Genomic DNA, 20,934 nt, shown 5'->3' on the forward strand with positions numbered 1-20,934 from the left:
AAAAAAACCTTATTAGATGGTAAATATATTTGAACAATCGAGCAAAAATCATATCATAAAGAGAAATAAGGTTTCTCATAGAGTGAAGTGGTACCTTGTACTTTCGTGGTTTAAGCAGTATCAGTAGGTCATTATCATCACTTCGTGAGCATAAATGCGAGTGTGACCACGTCTTTGTCTTCTTCAATAAATAAAATAGAGATGATGAGTCACATGTCAAGCCATCAAGGGGACAATGGAATTATAGGAGTGATGAAACTCTCACAATAGTTAACCTTAACTCTAAATTTGTAAGTACAAATAAATAAATAAAATAAATAAGGCTTAATTGCATTTTTTATCCCTTAAGTATAACAATTGTGCAATTCTGGTCTTCAAGATTTTAATTGAGTAATTTTAGTCCTTAAAATATTGTAATTGTGTGATTTTAGTCCCTCGATTTTTAATTGAACAATTTTAGTCCCTCAAATATCATAATTATACGATTTTAGTCTTTCCTATTAAAAATTTAATAACTTTTAAATATATATATATATAATGTTTTAAAATTATATAATTTTTTGCTTATTTAAGTTAACGTATATTATAATTTTTGTTAATGTATCAAATGATATATATTTATTATTACTAAATAAATAAAATTTATATGTTATTAATATTTTAATATTATTGATAAATTAAGATCAATAATATTTTTTGTATATTTATAGATAATTAATAATTTGATAAATATAGCTTAGTATATATTAATATACTTTTACAAAAATATAAATATATAAGATAAGATATATATTTCTAATTAATATACTTATATCTTTGTAAAAGTATATATATAATAATTTATATTTATCAAATTATTAGTTTATCTATAAATATACTAATAATATTATTGATATTAATTTATCAGTAATATTATAAAAATAATAATATATAAATTTTATTTATTTAATAATAATAAATATATATCATTTGATATAATAATGAAAATTATAATATGCGTTAACTTGAATAGATAAATAATTGTATAATTTCAAAACATTGTATATATATATATATATATATATATATATTAAAATTATTAAATTTTAATGGGAGAGACTAAAATGACACAATTATGATATTCGAGGGACTAAAATTATTCAATTAAAAATTAAAAGACCAAAATCGCATAATTGTAATCTTTAAGGGACTAAAATTACCCAATTAAAACTTTGAGGATCAAAATTGCACAATTGCAATACTTGAGGGATCAAAAATGCAATTAAGCCAAAAATAAAAGACTAATACTATTGAAGAACTATTATTCTTTATTCTATTATTTTATAACACATTACAAATTTATATTAGTTTAAAATATTTCAATTATTAATTTAACGGGTTAGTCTGTAAGCTTACGAGCTAGCCTGACATAAGGCCATTTAGTTTGTCGGGCTTAGCGGATCAAGCCAAAATGACCAAATTTTATTTAGGTAATCTTTTTTAAGGTTTAGCTTGACCTTATTTTCAACCTGATCGGGTCACTGGTTGAGTTGGCTTGTCGGGCCAAACCAAATTGACAACTTTAGGCATATGTATCGTATTAAAGACATACATCATAACCATGCTTTCATACATACAATTATTTTCACTTTCATCATTCAAAGTAGTGTTTTAAAAATCAACTTAGATTGATTGGTCAGTCCGGTTGAACCTAGAATTGACAGTCCAATCTGTTTGAGCCTTGAATTTGATTGTTCATGCATCTGACTTGTTACATACCGACATGAGCCAATCGATTTTCTAGCTGAATCAATGAACCAAAGGGTTAATCTTGGACTGGTTCAATCACATAGGAGTTGTCTATTGCTTTTATTAGGCACTACACTAACCACCTGTACCAACACATTAGTTTGTAATATGAGTAACTTAAATAACTTTTATAGTATATTATTAATTTTAAATTATATATTTAATAATATAATACATATACACATATTACATGTATTATTTTGTGACATCAATTACAAGTATATTATATTTATATTTATATATATACATATTATTTATATTTTTAATTTGTATTGATTTATACAATTTAACTTGCTATTTTTTACATATTTCTTTATACAAAATAAAAATAATAAATTTGAATAAAATGAGAGCCGAACCTAGGTGAATGTGATTGTTTAACACCTTATATTTTTTGAGGATTTCTTTAAGACATTATATGAATTTATTGAATTTATAAGTATTATATATATATATATATAGGGAATTGTTAACATACTCTCACCTATTTTTTAGTTAGAGTATGTTAACAATTTATACCAAAATTTTAGGACAAAAAAAATCACTCATTTCTTTTGATTTGGTTATTTGTATAAAGGATATTATAGTAATTTAATTTAATTCTAAAAGAAAATAAAAATATTTTCTCTCTCCTGTTAACTTTATTCTAATTCTATTAATTTAATTTTAAAAGAAAACAAAACATTTATTTTTCTCTCTTATTAACTTCATTCTTCAACTCATTTTTCTCTCATATTAAATTTCTTTTCCAACTCATTTCTCTCTCACCTCTCATGATGTCCCCCCCTCTCTGTCTGAACAAATAAAAATTAATTAATAAAATAGATAAATGAGTTGGAGAATGAAGTTAATAGGAGAAAGAATATATGTTTATTTTCTTTTAAAATTAAATTAAATTACTATAATATCATTTATAAAAATTAACGAGATTAAAATAAAAGAGTGGTTCTCTTGTTCTAAAATTCTGGTGTAAGTTGCTAACATACTCCAACTAAAAAATAAGTGAGAGTATGTTAGAAATCTTCTCTCTCTCTCTCTCTCTATATATATATATATATATATAGCATTAATATTATTTTTTTTTAAATCAGTAGAGATCAGATCATGAGGTTCAATTAGATGATCTTTAAAACCTACTTGCATAGACTCACTATCCTACAACAAAACATGTATGCATAGATTCTACCAATAACACCACATTATCACAAACCGAAGCCTTACACTTATCCACCATAAAAAAAACCCTTATTAAATCTCATCAATGTCAATCGCAACTTGGATTTACATGTTTAACATCATCACATGTCATAACATTATACATTATGGTTATTCGTATTAATCATTCATCACATATTATAGCATTATAACATCATTTACCAATGTCTCAAATGTTGCACACATCATTCTCAAGTCAAACATTCACATTTCATATTATATATAGGCACAAAGCTTATAAACATAATTTCACACTTTCATCATAACTCACTTTTCACTTATCCATAACTATCCTCTCTAATTATTATTATTAGTATTTCAAACATCTCAAGATTAAGTACTTAAAGGATAAAACAACCCATTGTTACAACTCATATACTATCTTTTTTTATCTCAAGCTTTTATGACATTGTGTGATTTAAACACAATATCTAGAGTTGTACCCATGCTATCAAGTTAATATTAATTTATTAGAAAGTTAAGATAATTAATTATCTACGACTTTTATGTTGACCTTAATAGTTGATTTTATCATCTACTATTTTTAAAATTTACAAAATCATATTATTTTAGCCTAATTTTGATAGTTTGACCTTTATTCATTAATTTGACCATAAATTTAGTTCTAAACCTCCTTTTTGGTTGATTCTAACACCATTGAAAATCCAACATTCAAGACTACAACTCTTATGAATATTACAAATCCTAATTCGGTAATTTAAGGGTCCTCGTAGGGCTTACCCATTATAGATGTTACCTTTTGCATGCAAAATGTGAAACTCATACTGTAACTCGCATAACTCGGTCATTTATTAATATTTTTATGTGATTCTTAAGTCTAAGTTGTAGGTCCAAAAGTTTACTCTCCAACCCAACAAATGAAACTCTATATGGTTAATTGCACAAAACGAAATCACCTAATTACCAAGGTATATTCATATTAGAATTTTCATAATTAATCAAATCACACTAAAACTCCAAAGTCATACATACAACCTTAACCCTCAAATATTAAAACACATAATAATGCATAATTCATCACAATTAATCACAAAAATTACAACAACATCATCATACAACAACATTAATCCTAGAAACATCAACATCTTATCAAAACACAAACAATTATAAGTCCTTCATAGGCTTAGGAGTTGCTTCACTATCCATATCTCTCATATATGCACATGAATGAGACACTCTCACCCCTTATTTAACTTGAGTGGTGGTCCAATAATACTATGCTTCTTGTAGCCTTAGTCGCTACTCCACACTCTCTTCGATGACATCCTTTAAGTTTACCTATGCAGGTGCTCTTAGGATTTCAGAACGATGCATAATGTTAACCTTACCTTCATTTTTGTTTTTAAAAGCCTTCAAGTTGGTTTCAAATTCCAACCCAAACTCTCCTTCCTTTTCTAACCCCTTCTTATTTTATTTAATTAGTAAAAATATTATTTATATTATAAAGTTTTAATATTTATTAAATTTTAATATTTATGCATATTTAAGTAATGTGACATTTACTAACATGACGTTTAAAAAAAATAAAAATAAAAATAATATGTAAATAAGATTTTTTATTAATAAAACAAATACCAATTACTCATAAAAATAAATGAAAATCTTTTGTATGCTATTTTTTAATCTTTATCTATATATGTCACATCACTAAATATTATGTTATTTAAGAGGTGGTAGATCACCAAACAACGTTATTAACAATTAACAAACATCAATTGAGGAATCAAAAGTGGAATTTAGTCTTAAACAAATTACTATAGGAACCAAAATTACTATGGTTGTTTTATGTTGGATTTTAGTTGTGTACAGTAAAGATTTTGGGTTAAACTAGGCACTAGTTAACTTCGACTAATCACTAAATGGACAATAATATTTGGTATGAAGATATCCAACATTTCATTGACTCCCTGCCTAGTAACTGTCTAACATTTTATGTATTAAAAAAATATCACTCTTATTTTAAAGAGTATTGACATGTCTACCAAAATTACTAATATTGATAATGTAAGAAAAATAAAACCTTAGTTTATAACTTATAATAGCAGATATGGTTTATAATTTATAATAACAAAAATATATCTCTCATAGTCATTCCTATCAAAGTATTAAATATATAAAAATATTTAGATATTTAAAGAAATAGGGAGAATTCTTTTAGTCTTTGCTTTTTCTTAAGCCTATTAGATAGTGGTACACCATAAATCATTTTATAGACAAGACTAGGGACCCTCTAACTTATTATCTTAATAGTTCTCTATTGGTTCCTCCATTAAAAATTAATAAAACATGTTTATTATAACTTTTAATAGTTCTTATTATTATAACATCTCCTTATTATCAAACAATTAATTATATTAATAAAATAATTAAATTAAATTATGAGTTAGATAATATTTTTTTCATCAAATAATCGATATATATTTATATCAATAATGTGATAAGTGTGTTTTTAACACTGCATGTATTTTTGGAAAGAAAGTAAACGTATTCCATCAAGTTGTATAAGATTATAACGGGTGACTAAATTCTTCTTCTACATATTTATTTAAACTAAAACAATTTCACGTCAATTGTTTTATATATTCAGTAAAATATTTGATATATATCAATTAAATTATGATGATAACCTATAATATATTATATTGAAATGTCAAAGTCTCTTCTTCAAGTTTGATTTGATCAAACTACTTTAATAAATAATAAAATGAGAATCTTTATTTTTCTATTTGCTTTGCAAAAATTATATGACAACTCGAAAAAGGAAAAGAAATTAAAAATCCAACAAGCATGAAATTTGTTCAAGAGTCCAAGAAAAAGGAAGCAAAAAGGGGGATTCCTTTTTGGTGCTTAGCATGACAAAGAAGAATGAAAATATGGTATTAGATGAATAGGTGAAAGATAAGCAAGGTAAGGAAGGAATAAAGTGCATTTCCACTACCATCTAACATATTCCCGTTTTGATGCTTATGGCTTAGAGATTTAAAGGAGGTTGATTAATGGATACAATCCTTGTTTAAGATTACAAGCATCTTAGGGTCCATCATTCAAAGGGTGACTTAAAAGAGGTGATCATGTGGTGTGTGGTGTGTGGTGTGTGGTCTTAACTTCATAACAAACATTTATGTATGTACCCGCAAAATGCGAGTCGGTGGATACCTGAAAATTGACACCAAATTAGAGAACTTATCAAATCAATTGCTTCATTTATATTTTCTTTGCATTTTAGGGTTATATGGAATTTGAGTTCTCTTAGTATTTTATATTTGAGTTAATCACCTATACACTACCAGTGTAAAGTTTTTTTACATTGATAACTAATTATATCTTTTAATTGTGTTATGTCACTATCAAAAGTAAATGTGTTTATAGTGATATGACACAATTAAAATATATAATTGGTTACCAGTGTAAAAAAACTTTACACTGACAGTGTATAGGTGATTAACTCTTTATATTTTTTTATGTAGATTTTTATATAAGATGAATTTGACGATAAGTAATTTTATTTGAACCGGGAATTTTACAAATTCAATAAATTTAAATTTGGTATTTGAACTACTTTGATTTCAATTTTTATCATTCTAAAAATATTTTTTTTGGATAAGTCAATTTCAAAATTTTAAATTTTTACTTTGGATATGATAATTTGATTCCACCATGATAAAATTAATTTTAAAAATATATTCATATGTTAGATTTTTAAATTAAATTTTATAAAAATAAATAATAAAACTAATTTTAAAATATTTAATAATTTTAAAAATTAATATTAAATAATATTTAATAATTTTAAAAATATTTTTAAATATTTAATAATTAAAAGAATGAAAAGATAAGAGATAAGATAAAATATATAAGTAAAATAAGAAAAATAAATATGAAAATTTTCAAATTCTTACTTTTTTAGGAGAATTTAAAATTCTACTATTTTAAGAAATTTTATAAATATTTAAATTTCAAAATCTTTGTAAATTCTCCATCCAAATAAAACATTTCACTTCAAAGAATTTGAAATTCTTCAAATAAATAAATTATCTTATTTAAATTTCATATTGAAACACACTCTAAAATATTGATAATTAATTCTAATCTTACATGTCATCATATTTTACCCTAATTTAAACTTTTCGCTAAAAAAGAAAGAGAATTCTCACGATCATCCTAAGCCAATAAATATTTCCTATAAGGATATGATTGAATCGGTAGAAAAGATGAAAAGAAATAAATATATATTAATTTTGTTGCTTGACTTGTTTAGAAAAAAATGAAAATATAGTTTTTCGCATTCCGATGTATAAAATAAATTATATATATATATATATATATATATATATATATATATATATATATTTACATCATAAATAATAATATAACGTCAGGGTATAAAAGTTAAGCGCATCTTCCGAATTGACAAAACTCCAGGACCACAAAAGTTGCAAGTTCTTCAATGGTGTGTATGTGTCTATCTACATGGGATAAGATTAATTAATATCATGTAAAGTTTTTATATTTATACCACTTTATAATTTTATATAAAATGCAAAATTAATCATTTTAATCACTTTATTAAGTTTAATGTAAATAAAAAAATGTATTGTTACTTTATTAGACTATTTTATTTTGATGAATAATATGTTATTAAAAATATAAATATATGTTTATGGTTAAATAGCATACTATGAATTTATGTCCAGTAACACTTGTATTTCTGTTAATGTTTCGTTATTAATTTGATTGAAATAATTTTCAAGTACAAATGTTATTTAAGATATGAAATTTAATTATTTATAATTTTTTGTGAATTCTTGTTTATGTTTCGGTTATAGGCCATTATTCAAATTTAGTTATGGGCCATTTTGCATGGGCTTCGCATTATTCAATCTCGTAAACTTAGTGGTGGAGTTATGGTTGAATCTGATTCTTCATTGACATTTCGGTTAATCCTTAAAGGTTGTTCTTCGGCACACCCATGCTCTACCTTGGTGCAGGAAATAGTAGAGCTCACAAGACAAGTGAATTTCGTTTCATTTACCCATATTCTTAGGGAAGCTAATAAAGTTGCTGACTCTTTGGATAAATATAAATTGCCATTAGATGATGTTATGACAATTTTCAATTCCCCTCCTGAGTTTCTTCATAATTTGTTAGATGTAGATAAGTTTAGTAGTTTTCCTTTGAGAATCTTGTAGTTGGGCTTTTAGCCCCCTTGTTTACCAAAAAAAAAAAAACTAAAGACTAAATTGAGCTGTGAAACAGGCAATAAAAATTTATTGATTTCTATGAGTAAATTGTTAAATATTTCAAAAGAATTACTCCCTCCGTAAGAATCATATAAAAAGAAAATTCAAGTCATAAAATAAGTGTTATTTTAATTTTAAAAGAAGCATCGTGACATTTTATTTTTTTATAAAAAATAAAATAATATAGTTATATAATTATAATTTCCTTTGTTGGCTTAATTAAATTTAGTTAATTAGGCTTCTCAAATAAATTGAGGCTGATTTATAAAATAAAATAAGTTGGATTTAGTGAGTTATAGTCTTATAGGTTAAGTAAAGGGGCTTTGGACACTCCGAATCTCAATTTAAACATTGAATCTGTCAAAACCAATAGAGTTACATGCTTCAAAAAAGTTGTCCGGCTTGTTTTGGCACTTGAGAAAAATTGAAGAGGAGGAGACTTTGCCTAAGAAACTTAGGGAGCGAAATTTGGAAACTTGAGTCATACCCCGAAGTTGTGAGATAGTCATCTGAGATAAGAAGAAAGTGAAGCTTATCTCTCATATGGCATGTAAAAGAAATGTGGGAAGTGAAACAATTTTTAAGCCTATGTATGTTTTGATGTATGCGATCAGAGGAGATATGAAAATTTCAAAGGAGTGTTGATAACATGTGTAGCATGAATTGTGCTCATTGAATGATTTGATTAGTTGATTTCAAGGGAAATGAGTTTTCTACTCACTTTTACTTACTTAAGGTTTTTTTTGTTTGATATTAGGTATTTTGTGCAATTGTAACTCTATGTATAATTGGTAATTGAATTGACTAATTAATTGAGTTAAAGAAGAGTTAGAATTCTTAGTTTGGGCTTTAATTTGTATATGAATAAATTGGATAAATATAGACTTATAAAGACATGTAAAAGAGATAATTTTGTAGTTTTTGCAAATTACATGAAAATGTCATATTGTCAAGTGTGGGATGATGGCATTGGATGTCAAATTCCTTGGAAACCTTATGGTTATATGTCTCAATGACACCAAAGAGACTGTGTCATGTGTGACACTTTCAGTGAGTCATGAGAGGTTTTGGTGTTAAGTGTAATTGCCTTAATTTGTTGGGCGTCATTTGAAGTCGAATTTTACAAAGATGGGGCATTAAATATGGCCTCAACTATAGGTGTGAGAGTTTCAAAGTGTTTGGCTTGAGTATACATAAATAAATAATTGTTATCACAATAAAAATAATTTAACCTTGAAAATCATTGAGAATACATAGTAAAGTTTATAAACATATTAGAGAATAATGTATAATGTTGGGTATAAATAATAAATAATAATTTGGAAGTGTTAGTGAAAGCAATGTTGTGATATGAGTTATGTGTGCAATAAAAATTAAAATGTGCTATGAAACAAACAATAAAAGTTTATATTGATTTCTAGGAGTAAACAATTAAATATTTCATACAAATTCCTTATTCTGTCTCGTAATAAACATTGTGTTATCTTGATTCGACTATGATAAAGACATTAGTCATTCAATATTAGATTTGAATGGAAGTTGTAATGTTGATGAAGACATTACTCATTTGTTACCAAACCTATATAGAAGTTGTAACATTACACATGTTTTACTTTGTGCAGGTGCGTTTAATTTTGACATAAATGGAGCTTCTACTAGGGTTTTCTTTATTCTCTCTCATCATTTCTCTTCCCTAAATATTGACATAGGTATCTCAAACCATTCTTAAGATTAAACACTCAAAGGGTGAAACAATTCAGTATCACTACTCATAAGTTGTATTTTCATAACTTAATCTTCTATGATCTTGTGTGGTCCAAACATGATATAAAGTTATATTCATGCTATCAAGTTAATCTTAATTTTGTTAGAAAACTAAGACAATTATATGCAAATTTTGTCTTGATCTCAGGAGTTGACTCTACAATCTACTACTTTTTAAAATTACAAAATCACAATGTTTTAGCCTAAATCTAACTACTTGACCTCTACTCACTAATTTGATCATGACTTGAGTTATAGACCTTCGTTCTAGGTAATTCTAATGAAATTTGAAAGCTAACATCTAGGGGGTACAACTTTCATGAAGATCATAAAAGCAAATTTGATCATCTACTCACTTAAACAAGCCAATTATTCACTTAAGCAAGAATCCATTCACTCGAAGTGAGCTAAAATTCACATAAGTATGTTGCTACCTGAAACTTTTTGTTTTAGACTCGCTTGAGCAAATCCTAAGGTCACTTTAGTGAGCCTAAATTTTCTTTGAGCAAGTCTAAGGTCACTTGAGTGAGTTGTGATAGTTTAAAACCCAATATTATATGGTTCATAGGTTTCTAACCTTTCCCTACACCATTTGTTAACACTTTCAATCCAAAATCAACCAGTAAGATCTCAATTTATAGCCTATTTCTACATAATCAAGTAACCAATTCACATACTCACACACATTCTTCACTATTAATTCAATTTACTTTATCCTTAAGGTTTCTATAGGAATCCATAAACACCTAGAGATTCATGATTCCAAGCAATTATGTAAAATTATTATGACTACTTATCAATTACTATAATTAGAGCACATGAGAATGATATAGAACACAAAAGCACAAGTTACAATTAAAATTGGGATTTCTCCCTTTTACAACATACATGACAAAAACGAGATTAGGGACCAGTCTCTTTACCTTGTAGATATCTCACACCTTAAAGCGAAACTACTCACTTCCCTCTTACCTTGATGAATACTAGATGATGGGTGTGGAACGTCAAGATGTTCTCCAAAAGCCTCAGGTTCTCCAAGTTCTTTAAAGCATAGAGAATAAGCCTAAGAAATATTTGAAAGTGCAAAAAGGAAATTTGACACTAACCCCTCATGAAAACTCTCTAAGTCGCGTTTACTCATCAATTAATCAAATAAATCACGGTCATGCTTTTCTGTCCTCAAAATAATTAAATAAAACATATAATTAAAATAAAATAATTTAAAACCACACTTTTTCCAACTCAAGTAAAATAATTTTCACAACAATTTCTTTTCATTTAATTAAAAGCACTTGTATTTATATCAAATCTCTTATTAATTTATGTAGAAAAATTTGGAGTGTTCCAACTATGATGAAGACATTAGCCATTCAATATCAAACTTGAATGGAAACTATGATGTTGAGGACATTACTCATTTGTTACCGAACCTAGATAGAAGATGCAACATTACACACATTTTACTTTGTGCAAGTGGGTTTAATTCTAACATAATGGAGCTTCTACTAAGGTTTTATTTGACTTAAATAAAAAGACACCTTATGAGGAGGAGATTGAAAACCAAACATATAATCGAATTCCTAAAGCTTGACCATTGGAAATTGACCTCTTATAAAATTAAAAATTATTGAACATGAGGTATCAGGTGCTTATGATAGTAGTATCAAGTATGTATATTTCGTCTCAAAATAGAAAGTTATTGAACATAAAGTTAACTCTTACAATAATTTATTTTAACATATTATCCATTATGACTTACCTAATGGTTTAGTGAAATGTAGTTGTAAGAGGTACAAGTTCTCAAAAATTTTGTGCTTAAATGCCCTTAATGTCCAATTATCAAGAAATGCTATGAAGATTCTCGTCACATATACATTAAAGAAATGGACAAACCATGCTAAAATAAGAAATGACATAACAACTATAACCATTTTATAATCCAGGAGGACTCTAAGACAATAATCGGAATGTGCTATAAGGACATATGGAGGATGCAAGTTTAATTAGAAACTAAAGGTGCAGTAACAAAAGAAATATATAACTATTAATTATTTGACCAAGGTCGTGGATGATATGAATGCATGTCTTGAAGGTAGAACCAAGGAAGAGAGCATTAGTGATGGTTCACTTGTGAATGTCAAAAAGGGTTGGTGTTGTGGGATAACAATAATGTGAAAGGATAAAGACCAAAGAAAGATTTCGAGGAACACCTATTTGGGCAAAAAGGTGTTTTTGAGACAAAAAAGAAGAAGAAAACTACACAATAAGATGAACCTTTTTGGGAGAACTTAGATAATGAAGTGCATTCACCTTTGTCTTGTAAGGTATTCTCTTATTTATTTTACTTGGTTTTGTTTTAATGTTATTTTATAATCTATATGCATTTTATTTATATGCTAATTTATAATTATCATTAAAATTGTATTATTTAGTTTTCCAATATGTTGCCTACAATACATTAGAGGAGTCAATTGGCAATATAAGCATGACAAAGTTGTTATAGGTGATAAATTATATTACCTTTTATTTTTTGTTAGTCTACAGTTTTTTAAAATTATTTTTGTAAAATAGGGTATATGTATATGTACAAGCACAACTATCTAGCATCGGACATGGAACAATTGGTGTTACCAATTTCTCAAAGCAAATATGAATGTAATGACACGTTTTTTCATGTTATTATTAGAGGATTTTGATGAATACTACATGTTTTTGATTCAACAACTATAGTTTTTAAATTTGATTATATGTATTTTTCAAACTTGTATTGCAAATATACCACAACAATTTAGACATTTTTTTTGACCTTTTGTCATAGAAATAAAAAATATCATATTTATTAGATAATTTAATTATCATTAAACAACAAATTCATTTTATGTTATTGTTAATGAAAAATAACAAATATCACAATAGAATAACCTTTGATTTTTTTTATTATCAAAATTGTAAATACATCAATATAAATTTATTATCTGATAGTTGACTTTTACAATTGAAAAGTGATGTATAATCTTTAGAAATCAAAATATATTTTAGTATTCAATAAACATATAAATAGTTAAAATTCAAAATCCAACGCATCCTCGTGTATTTTTTTCCTGAACTTAACAAAATTTTGTTAATTTTTATTTTAACCTAAATTAAAATGACGTGACTATTTAATTGATGCGATACTTAATAATCAAAAGATAAAATTAGAGGGCAAATAATTTTTGTTCATATATTAGAGGTGTCAAAGTGATTTAAAAAATAATTGTGCTAATTTTGAGAGACTAATTGGACTATTATTTTTAGGCTTGAAATCTTTCAAGCTTATTTAGTTTGATATTTTTCTTTCTTTATAATATTAAAATTAAAATGAATGAGCCAATTTAATTCATCTTAATAGATCAAATCATGTCACAAAATAAACGATAAATAAGAAAATTAGATTAGGTCAAGCCAAACCACATAAAAGTTTTAAAACCAAGATCCAATCCTAAATGGTGAAGATTTAATCAAAGTATAAAAAAATGTTACTACAAGAATAAAAAAAAACTAAAAATATTTAATATAATAAAATTTAATTTAATGTACGATCATTGCAAAGCTTATTACATTGTCGTAATAAAAAATATTTTAGGTATTAATCAACTCATTATATAAAATCATTTATGATTGAATGAAAATTTATATCAATAAAATACATATATAACTAAATTAAAAAAATTTAATAATCTCATTTAATAATCATCAGGATAATTAGGTGAGAAATTTTAAAGATAATTGTTTAATCATTATCGAACTTACTATAATAATGGATTCAAAATCGAGTAGGTAGTTGAAGCATGGACATGGGTTCAAACTTCAAAGTTTTTGATTTGGCAGCCCCATTTTCAGAACCCACCCAAATATCAAAATTTCTTTTCGTTTCCTCTTCAAGAATACACCAATCCGCATCGCGTAACGCAATTCAATCTCCGCCCTTCATTATAGCAAGATCAACGGCCTTCCGTACTCCTCCCTGCCACGTCACCGATCCGCGCACTGTCACACCCTCAAACGAATCCCACCCATCGATTCCCCCAACAAATCAACGCTCAACATTCCCCCATTCATCTCTCTCACAGTTCCCGCACACACCCCAATTTCAAAATCCCACACTATATATAACCAACCCCTCCCTCCAACGCTTCAACTACTTCAAAGAAGCAAAAGCACTAAACTTCGATTTTCGTCACAAAGCCTCTTTTCTCAATGGCCCGCACAAAGCAAACCGCTCGTAAGTCCACCGGCGGCAAGGCGCCGAGGAAGCAGCTGGCGACGAAGGCCGCCAGAAAGTCCGCTCCGGCCACCGGCGGCGTGAAGAAGCCCCACCGATTCAGGCCCGGCACGGTGGCGCTCCGCGAGATCCGCAAGTACCAGAAGAGCACCGAGCTTCTCATCCGCAAGCTCCCGTTCCAGCGCCTTGTTCGGGAAATCGCGCAGGACTTCAAGACCGACCTCCGATTCCAGAGCTCCGCCGTGTCGGCGCTCCAGGAGGCCGCCGAGGCCTACCTCGTTGGTCTCTTTGAGGACACCAACCTCTGCGCCATTCACGCCAAGCGCGTCACCATCATGCCCAAGGACATTCAACTAGCTAGGCGCATCAGGGGCGAGCGTGCTTAAGCCTAACCCTAGCTTGTCTGTATAGATAATTTCAAGCGTTGGTTGTTGTTTAGCTGTTAATGCGGTTTTCTTTCAAGATTATGTAACGCTCTATTATGAATGAAATTATCGTCTTTCTGCTCCAATTGTTTCACTTTAGTGTGGTTTTGCTCTTTGATTTATTATTATTATTATTATTTTTTAAATCGTGTTATTGGGGTTTTGATTTTCTTGACTTTTACTATGATTAAGGCTTTTTCGGATTATTGTGAATTTGTGTATATTATTTTGATTTATAACAAAGAATCGAGTTGAGTTTGAATTTAGAATTTTATGTGTTATTATAATTTTCTAGGTTTAGTACTTAATGGATTAAGTGTAGTTTTACTTGTAACGATGGTTTGTTAGTGCGTAAACGTAATTGAATTGCAAAAGTTTTATTTTTTTAAAAGCGTTTTTAAGTGTTACATTCGAAAGCTTTGAAACCTATAAATTGATGGGTTTCTTTAGGTCTGGCTTGATAAGTCAATGTCATAAATTGGGGTTCCATCAGGGTGTAATAAGCCCCAGTGTCTCTCTGTTCCTGGCCCTGGCTTTTGATTTTCATCGAACAGTGAGAAGATGAAGGTTGGTATTGCGATCCCTGGTCTAGCTGGGGTTCCAATGGGTGGTTTTGTTGTCATTCTGTGGATTAGGTTTTGGTTGTATGTGGCGGCGTTGAATGTGTTTGCTCCAGGTTCTTCTCTGTCGCCAGAGTTGGGCCATCCTGTTTCGGATATTACGAGGTTGATGTTGGGGTACCCGAGTTTAGACATTGCGAAGATGAGGGAGTCAAGCATTTGGTCTAACAAGTTGGTGTAGACTAAGCCACTGGCAGGATCTCTGATGCTTGAATTTCCCCTGAATAGGGCAAAGTCGAGGCTGATGTTGTAGGGGTTCTGTGACCACGGGAAATAGGGGTATGCGTCGATGAAGAAAAACGACTTGGTTCTGTCTAGGAAATTCAGCATTGGTGCCATCACGGTGTCTCTTATGTCTGATCTGAATGTGCCGCTTGATGGTGGGAACGTTGATTGCATCACATCCATCGCTAATGGGGTACCGATTTTGATGTCTCTGATGTTCTGAGCCTTGAGGGATCTTTCAATGCTTTGCATTGCTGGGACAAGGTCATGCCACATTTTGTGGCCTTGTTCTGAATTGTAGCTCAGAACTTCGTTTCCCACAAGAAGGTAGCGGATCATGGTTTTGGGGTAGTAGGGGAGGACGTTGTTCTTCACCCATTCGTCAGCCATGGTTTGGTTTGCTGCAATGCTTGAGATTTCGTGGTTTGGGACCATGATAGAAGCTTTGAGGTTGGTGGTTGATAAAATCTTTAAAATCTCGGGGTTGGCATCGTAGAGCTTCACGCGGCTAACTTTCATTGTTGTTAGTAACTCAATGGACCGATGTGGAGAGGGTAGATTGTTCCCAAGTTGGCCATAGTTCACACCAATATTAGTTGATGCTTTTGCTCCTGTTGAATCATGAAAATTGGTGTTATGTCGTTTACAAAATAAGATTCTGTTGCAGAGAATTAATGTGTTATTTCAGACTTACTTGATAGCGAAAGTAAATAGACCAGAAATATAGCCAGATGACTCATTTCTCTTTATGCTAGCGGACCAGTTGTCTCCCAAGGTTGCAATGGGTTAGGAATAGTACGAGGTAAAGAGAACAATAGTGGTATCAATTTATAGAAATGAAATGAAGACTAGTTGCAACAAATCAAACACCTGTTCACAAGGATCTTTATGGGTGCACCCAAGAGTGACTTATATTTTACTGTTCACGGGAAGAAGCTAAATATGAATGGAATTATGGTGTTAAACACAAACGATTTAATTAGTGGTAAAAGGCAAGGGTGTGTTTTCTTTGCTTTGTGCTTTGGCCTGTTTTCCCAAAGTATTTTATTATAAGAAACGCAGTTACATTAGTCACAAACTTTAGAAGGGGAAAGAAGTCAGTAATGTATGAAAATCAGGGTATTGAAATGGTGTCACGTTTCTCTTGTGAAAAGGGAGAAACCGTATAGCAATAATTTGAGAGTAGCTTACATTATGGCTATTGTTCCAATGAAATTCAACTCTCAAATAGCTCCCTCTTTATGAATTTATTGTCTCGTTTGATTCTATTGTTCTAGGCAATTGAATGAAAAAATTAAGCAGAAAATTGTTGACATAAAAATACTTTTCATGTTGGTCCCATCTGTGTCTTGGAGAAATTATTCTAGGTGTAATAGGCAACATCATCAGTATGATTCTACTCCTAGGTATATGGTACTGTACGATATCCTATATAAAAAGACAGTGATTTAAAAAATTAACGTATAAATTATTGATATAAACTTTTAATATTTCGAAATTGCGGAATCCGATCTCTTATGTTGTGGACCTTAAATGTTTTTAAGAAAACCAACAATAATGCGAATAGAATGACAGAGACTCAGGGTCATGCATAACAAATAATTCAATCAATTAAACAAAAACACTCTCCATCTTTAAGATATTAGCCTATTAGGGTTTTGATACACTTTCGTTACTAATACCTTCTTGCCACGAGTATTTGTACTAATAATAGAAGGAAACGTGTCAGTATTATAGAGTGTCTTTTTTCTTACTAGTTGGTTATTAAGGTCAGCTTAAAATATAATATAAAATAAAAAATACGTGTAAGTATAAATTTGCGAGCCTCATTATTACAAGAAAAATATAATTAAATGTTATATTTTACATTTACACGAAAACCCACAATAATTTTCAATTGTTTTCTACTTTCCTAATGAATGATAGTCTACTTTGCAATAAGAAGATATGACAGGCGAAATTATGTGAATGTACTAGGCTTACCACAAATTTGTCGAGATAATATAATAAAAGGATAAGAGAGCAAACAATAAGATTTGAGTACGTCATTACAATATTTCGTTTTGAGAAAAAAAAATGAAAGTTTCATCAAAATATTGAGACAAATTGGGGGTGACACGTGTATGTGTGAGAGCCCAAGCATGTGTTGAGACTATGCCTAATTGTGTATCAACAACACCTTATTGAGATAATGATTATTAGTACAAAAAAGTAATATCCATGGCAACACACTGGTGTATATTTTCTTATGAGGAAAGGAGTTTAGCAGCGACACTTGTTCTTGCATGTGGAACACAAAGGAGATGATGTTCCCTTGGAACGGTGAGGCCAGGTCTCTCTTCCATGCTTACTTTGGCGTCATTACCTTTCAATATTTGTCCGTTTGGACCAACCACTTGCAGGTCAAAGCATTGGATAACAGATGCAAGGAACGTTGCCATTCCTGAAGTAGCCAAATTCACTCCAGGGCACATTCTCCTACCTGACCCAAATGGGAGAAGCTGAAAATGTTGACCCCTAAGATCAATAGGTCCTACATCACCTTCACCACCATTTTCTAAAAATCTTTCAGGGCGAAATTCCGCTGGTCTGTCCCAATATTTGGGGTCTCTTCCTACAGCCCAAACATTGAATAGTATCAAAGCTCCTTCTGGGATCACATAGCCGTTGATCTCACACTCTTCTGTGCATTTTCTTTTGACCACAGGGAGTGGTGGATGCATGCGGAATGTCTCCTTCACAACGGCTCTGATGTAAGGAAGGTTTTGAATATCAGCTTCATCAACAAGTCTATCTTTTCCCACAACACTCTCCACCTCCTCTCGGGCCTTTTGCAACACTCTAGGGTTGTTGATAAGCTCTGCCAGAGCCCAATCTGTTGCCACAGCTGTGGAATCTGTCCCCGCAGAGAAGAAATCCTACATACAACAAGAGTGTATTCATTAGTTAAGTCACTATGGAGATAAAAGAAATTTTGAGTCTGTTTGAATAATACTCTTTATTTTTAGTAGATAAACTTTCAATATTGTATCAGTCTAAACATGCTCTAACTAAGTGACCACTATTGATCTTAACCATAGTATGTAGTTAATATCACAAAGGCTTCCAAGAAAAAAAAGAAAAGGAGTAGGAAACTTACGACAACAAGACCCTTGATTTGCTCCTTAGTAATTTTGATCTCCATGGTCTCGTCCTCAGCGAATTCAAGCAAAGTATCGAGGAAAACCACGCTCTCCTCACTCTCTTCATTTTTTGCCTTCTTCTCCTTTCTCTTTCTCACGATCTCTTGGCGCTTCTTGATAACCTTTTCAATGACTGGGTCAAACCTGTTGAATATTTCTTCAATCCTCTTCTCATACTGTCCAAACTTAAGCTTCTTCAAGGGCCAAATGAAGTCAGTAAGACTGTATTCTCCAAAAATCTTAACGGTCTCACGTGCCATGTCTTTAACCTCTTCGGCCTCACCCAACATCAACATTGAGATGGTGTTGTTGGTCCACTTCAGAAGCTCCTCGGTGATGTCAAGGGTTTGTTGGGTCTTTGCACTTTGAGCAAACACCCTCAAAACCTTTCTAATCTCTTGAGTCCTCAGTGGCCTCAACTTGTTAACGGTGGTGGCGTTGAGGAGGTCGTTCATGATGAGTTTTCTAACGAACTTCCAGTATGGTCCAAAGGGAACCATGGCCACGGAGTTGTCGTAGGTTAGACGCCTAATGGCAGAGGTTTGGAACCTTGTGTTGAAAGAAACAGCCTCGTGGGTTTGAAGGAAGAGTTTGAACAACTCAGGGGTTGAAGCAACAACGGTTGGCATAGAACCAAAGTAGAGAGAGTATAAAGGACCATAGCGTTTTGAGAGATCGATGAGGGAATAGTGGAGAAGGGGTTTGTTCAAAAGATGAAGGTGGCCAACGAATGGAAGACGAGGCTTTGGACTCGGAGGGTTAGGTAGGTGGCGAAGGGCTTTGGATTTTGCAGTAGGTTTGGGACGCAAGTGCATGAACAAAGCTATCACCAATAAACCGAGTGCAAGTTCCAGCAACATGGCGCCTTTTGTGTTTGTTTGATCCTCGGTGTTGTGTTGGAACTAGGAAGAGAAATCCCGGGTTAGAGGCTAATTAACCAGATGTTTTTTGGCCTGTCGAAACTGGTTTGCGACTCTTCCTTTTATAATCAAATGATTGACACTATAACCCCAATTATTGTCTTCATTCTGGTGGGCCTACGAGGTTTTTTATTTTCAAAATAAATTTTTCTTAATGTCTTACAGTCGAAAATGTCAGCGGACTCATTCAAAGTTTTTTTTTATATTTTTTTTTAAAGTAAATAAATATATTACAGTAGTTTTTGTCGTTTACTGAATTTCTATGTTTTTGTTTTTGTTTTTTTTAATGTTTTCTATATTTTACTCAATAATAACATGTAAACATAGACAAAAACAAGTGCTTTTTTAAATTGAAAATAAATTAAAACGCCGCTGGTTTTGAAATTCCATCTGATTCACCTACTGCGCTTGTGGTCTAAGATGTTGTGCCGTGCATTTTGGTGGGTCTCAAGTTGGAATGAGACTGATAATCCAATGAGAGCTGCTACGCATTTTGCTTTTAAGAAATTTAAACAGCCATCGTAACAGTGTAATGGGTAAAATCTTAAAATGCATGCACTTGAAAATAAAGAAATAATATCCACCAATCTCAACTCAAAGATGCTGAATTAGGGTAAAAATGGAGGAAAACTTTGTGTTCTCTGCGACCACTGCTCGTTCTGACCAGGAGATGGGTGAACCACCTGATGGAGGTGGGGGAGTCAACCGTAACATGATTCAAGCTGGTGTGTCCTTCAGGGACAAAATGATGGGAGGGAGATCCCCCCCACCAATGATGGAGGAGGTTGATCTTGTGGGACAAAATCTTATGAAGATAGTGTATGAAGAAGGCAACAGACTTAAACCCAAGGTATATCTCGACGATGCGGTCTTTGAGAAGTTGTGCCTCCCTTGGCAGGACGCTCTCATAGTAAAGTTGCTTGGAAAGACTATTGGGTTTATGACAATGAGGGAGAGGCTGAAACAAGTATGGAAACTCCATAGTGGTTTTGATCTAATGGACGTGGGAAATGGCTTCTTTGTGGTCAAGTTTGAAGAGGAGTCAGCACGAGAGAAGGTTATGACCGGGGGACCTTGGATGATTTTTGATCATTATCTCTCGGTGCAACGATGGGAGCCAGACTTTGTCTCTCCATCCACACAAGTTAACAAAACACTTGTTTGGATCCGCTTCCCTGGCTTAAATCTAATGTTCTTTGACAAAAGCTTTCTTCTCGGTTTAGCATCAGCAGTTGGTGTTCCGAGTAGGGTGGATATGCCTACAGTCAAT

General features: G+C 30.9%; 3 protein-coding genes across 3 annotated transcripts; 1 reads left to right on the top strand and 2 right to left on the bottom strand.

The window, feature by feature from the left end:
- Window positions 1-14,194: 14,194 nt before the first annotated feature.
- LOC109791296 (histone H3.2) lies at window positions 14,195-14,803 on the top strand. Its single transcript, XM_020350576.3, has one exon. The coding sequence runs from the start codon at window positions 14,268-14,270 to the stop codon at window positions 14,676-14,678; it is 411 nt and encodes a 136-aa protein (XP_020206165.2). The 5' UTR covers window positions 14,195-14,267; the 3' UTR covers window positions 14,679-14,803.
- A 272-nt stretch (window positions 14,804-15,075) lies between these two features.
- LOC109791300 (putative glucan endo-1,3-beta-glucosidase A6) lies at window positions 15,076-16,410 on the bottom strand. Its single transcript, XM_029269835.2, has 2 exons — window positions 16,257-16,410; window positions 15,076-16,173 (listed from the first exon to the last, which is right to left on the bottom strand). The coding sequence occupies exons 1-2, from the start codon at window positions 16,300-16,302 to the stop codon at window positions 15,164-15,166; spliced, it is 1,056 nt and encodes a 351-aa protein (XP_029125668.1). The 5' UTR covers window positions 16,303-16,410; the 3' UTR covers window positions 15,076-15,163.
- A 1,131-nt stretch (window positions 16,411-17,541) lies between these two features.
- Window positions 17,542-19,704, bottom strand: LOC109791295 (2-hydroxyisoflavanone synthase). Its single transcript, XM_083071162.1, has 2 exons — window positions 18,702-19,704; window positions 17,542-18,480 (listed from the first exon to the last, which is right to left on the bottom strand). Exons 1-2 carry the CDS (start codon window positions 19,602-19,604, stop codon window positions 17,809-17,811), a joined length of 1,575 nt encoding a protein of 524 aa, XP_082927288.1. The 5' UTR covers window positions 19,605-19,704; the 3' UTR covers window positions 17,542-17,808.
- Window positions 19,705-20,934: the final 1,230 nt, after the last annotated feature.

This window comes from Cajanus cajan, chromosome 3 (genome assembly GCF_000230855.2).
Source record: "Cajanus cajan strain Asha chromosome 3, NIPB_CcT2T_4, whole genome shotgun sequence".
NCBI classification, from domain to species: domain Eukaryota; kingdom Viridiplantae; phylum Streptophyta; class Magnoliopsida; order Fabales; family Fabaceae; genus Cajanus; species Cajanus cajan.

Excerpts from the sequence above, each read along its gene's own strand:
- LOC109791300 (XM_029269835.2), bottom strand. The coding sequence starts at position 16,302 with ATGAGTCATCTGGCTATATTTCTGGTCTATTTACTTTCGCTATCAA. Across the intron at positions 16,174-16,256 it reads CTATTTACTTTCGCTATCAA|GAGCAAAAGCATCAACTAAT; the intron begins GTAAGTCTGAAA and ends ATGATTCAACAG.
- LOC109791296 (XM_020350576.3), top strand. The coding sequence starts at position 14,268 with ATGGCCCGCACAAAGCAAACCGCTCGTAAGTCCACCGGCGGCAAGGCG.
- LOC109791295 (XM_083071162.1), bottom strand. The coding sequence starts at position 19,604 with ATGTTGCTGGAACTTGCACTCGGTTTATTGGTGATAGCTTTGTTCATG. Across the intron at positions 18,481-18,701 it reads AAATCAAGGGTCTTGTTGTC|GATTTCTTCTCTGCGGGGAC; the intron begins GTAAGTTTCCTA and ends TGTTGTATGTAG.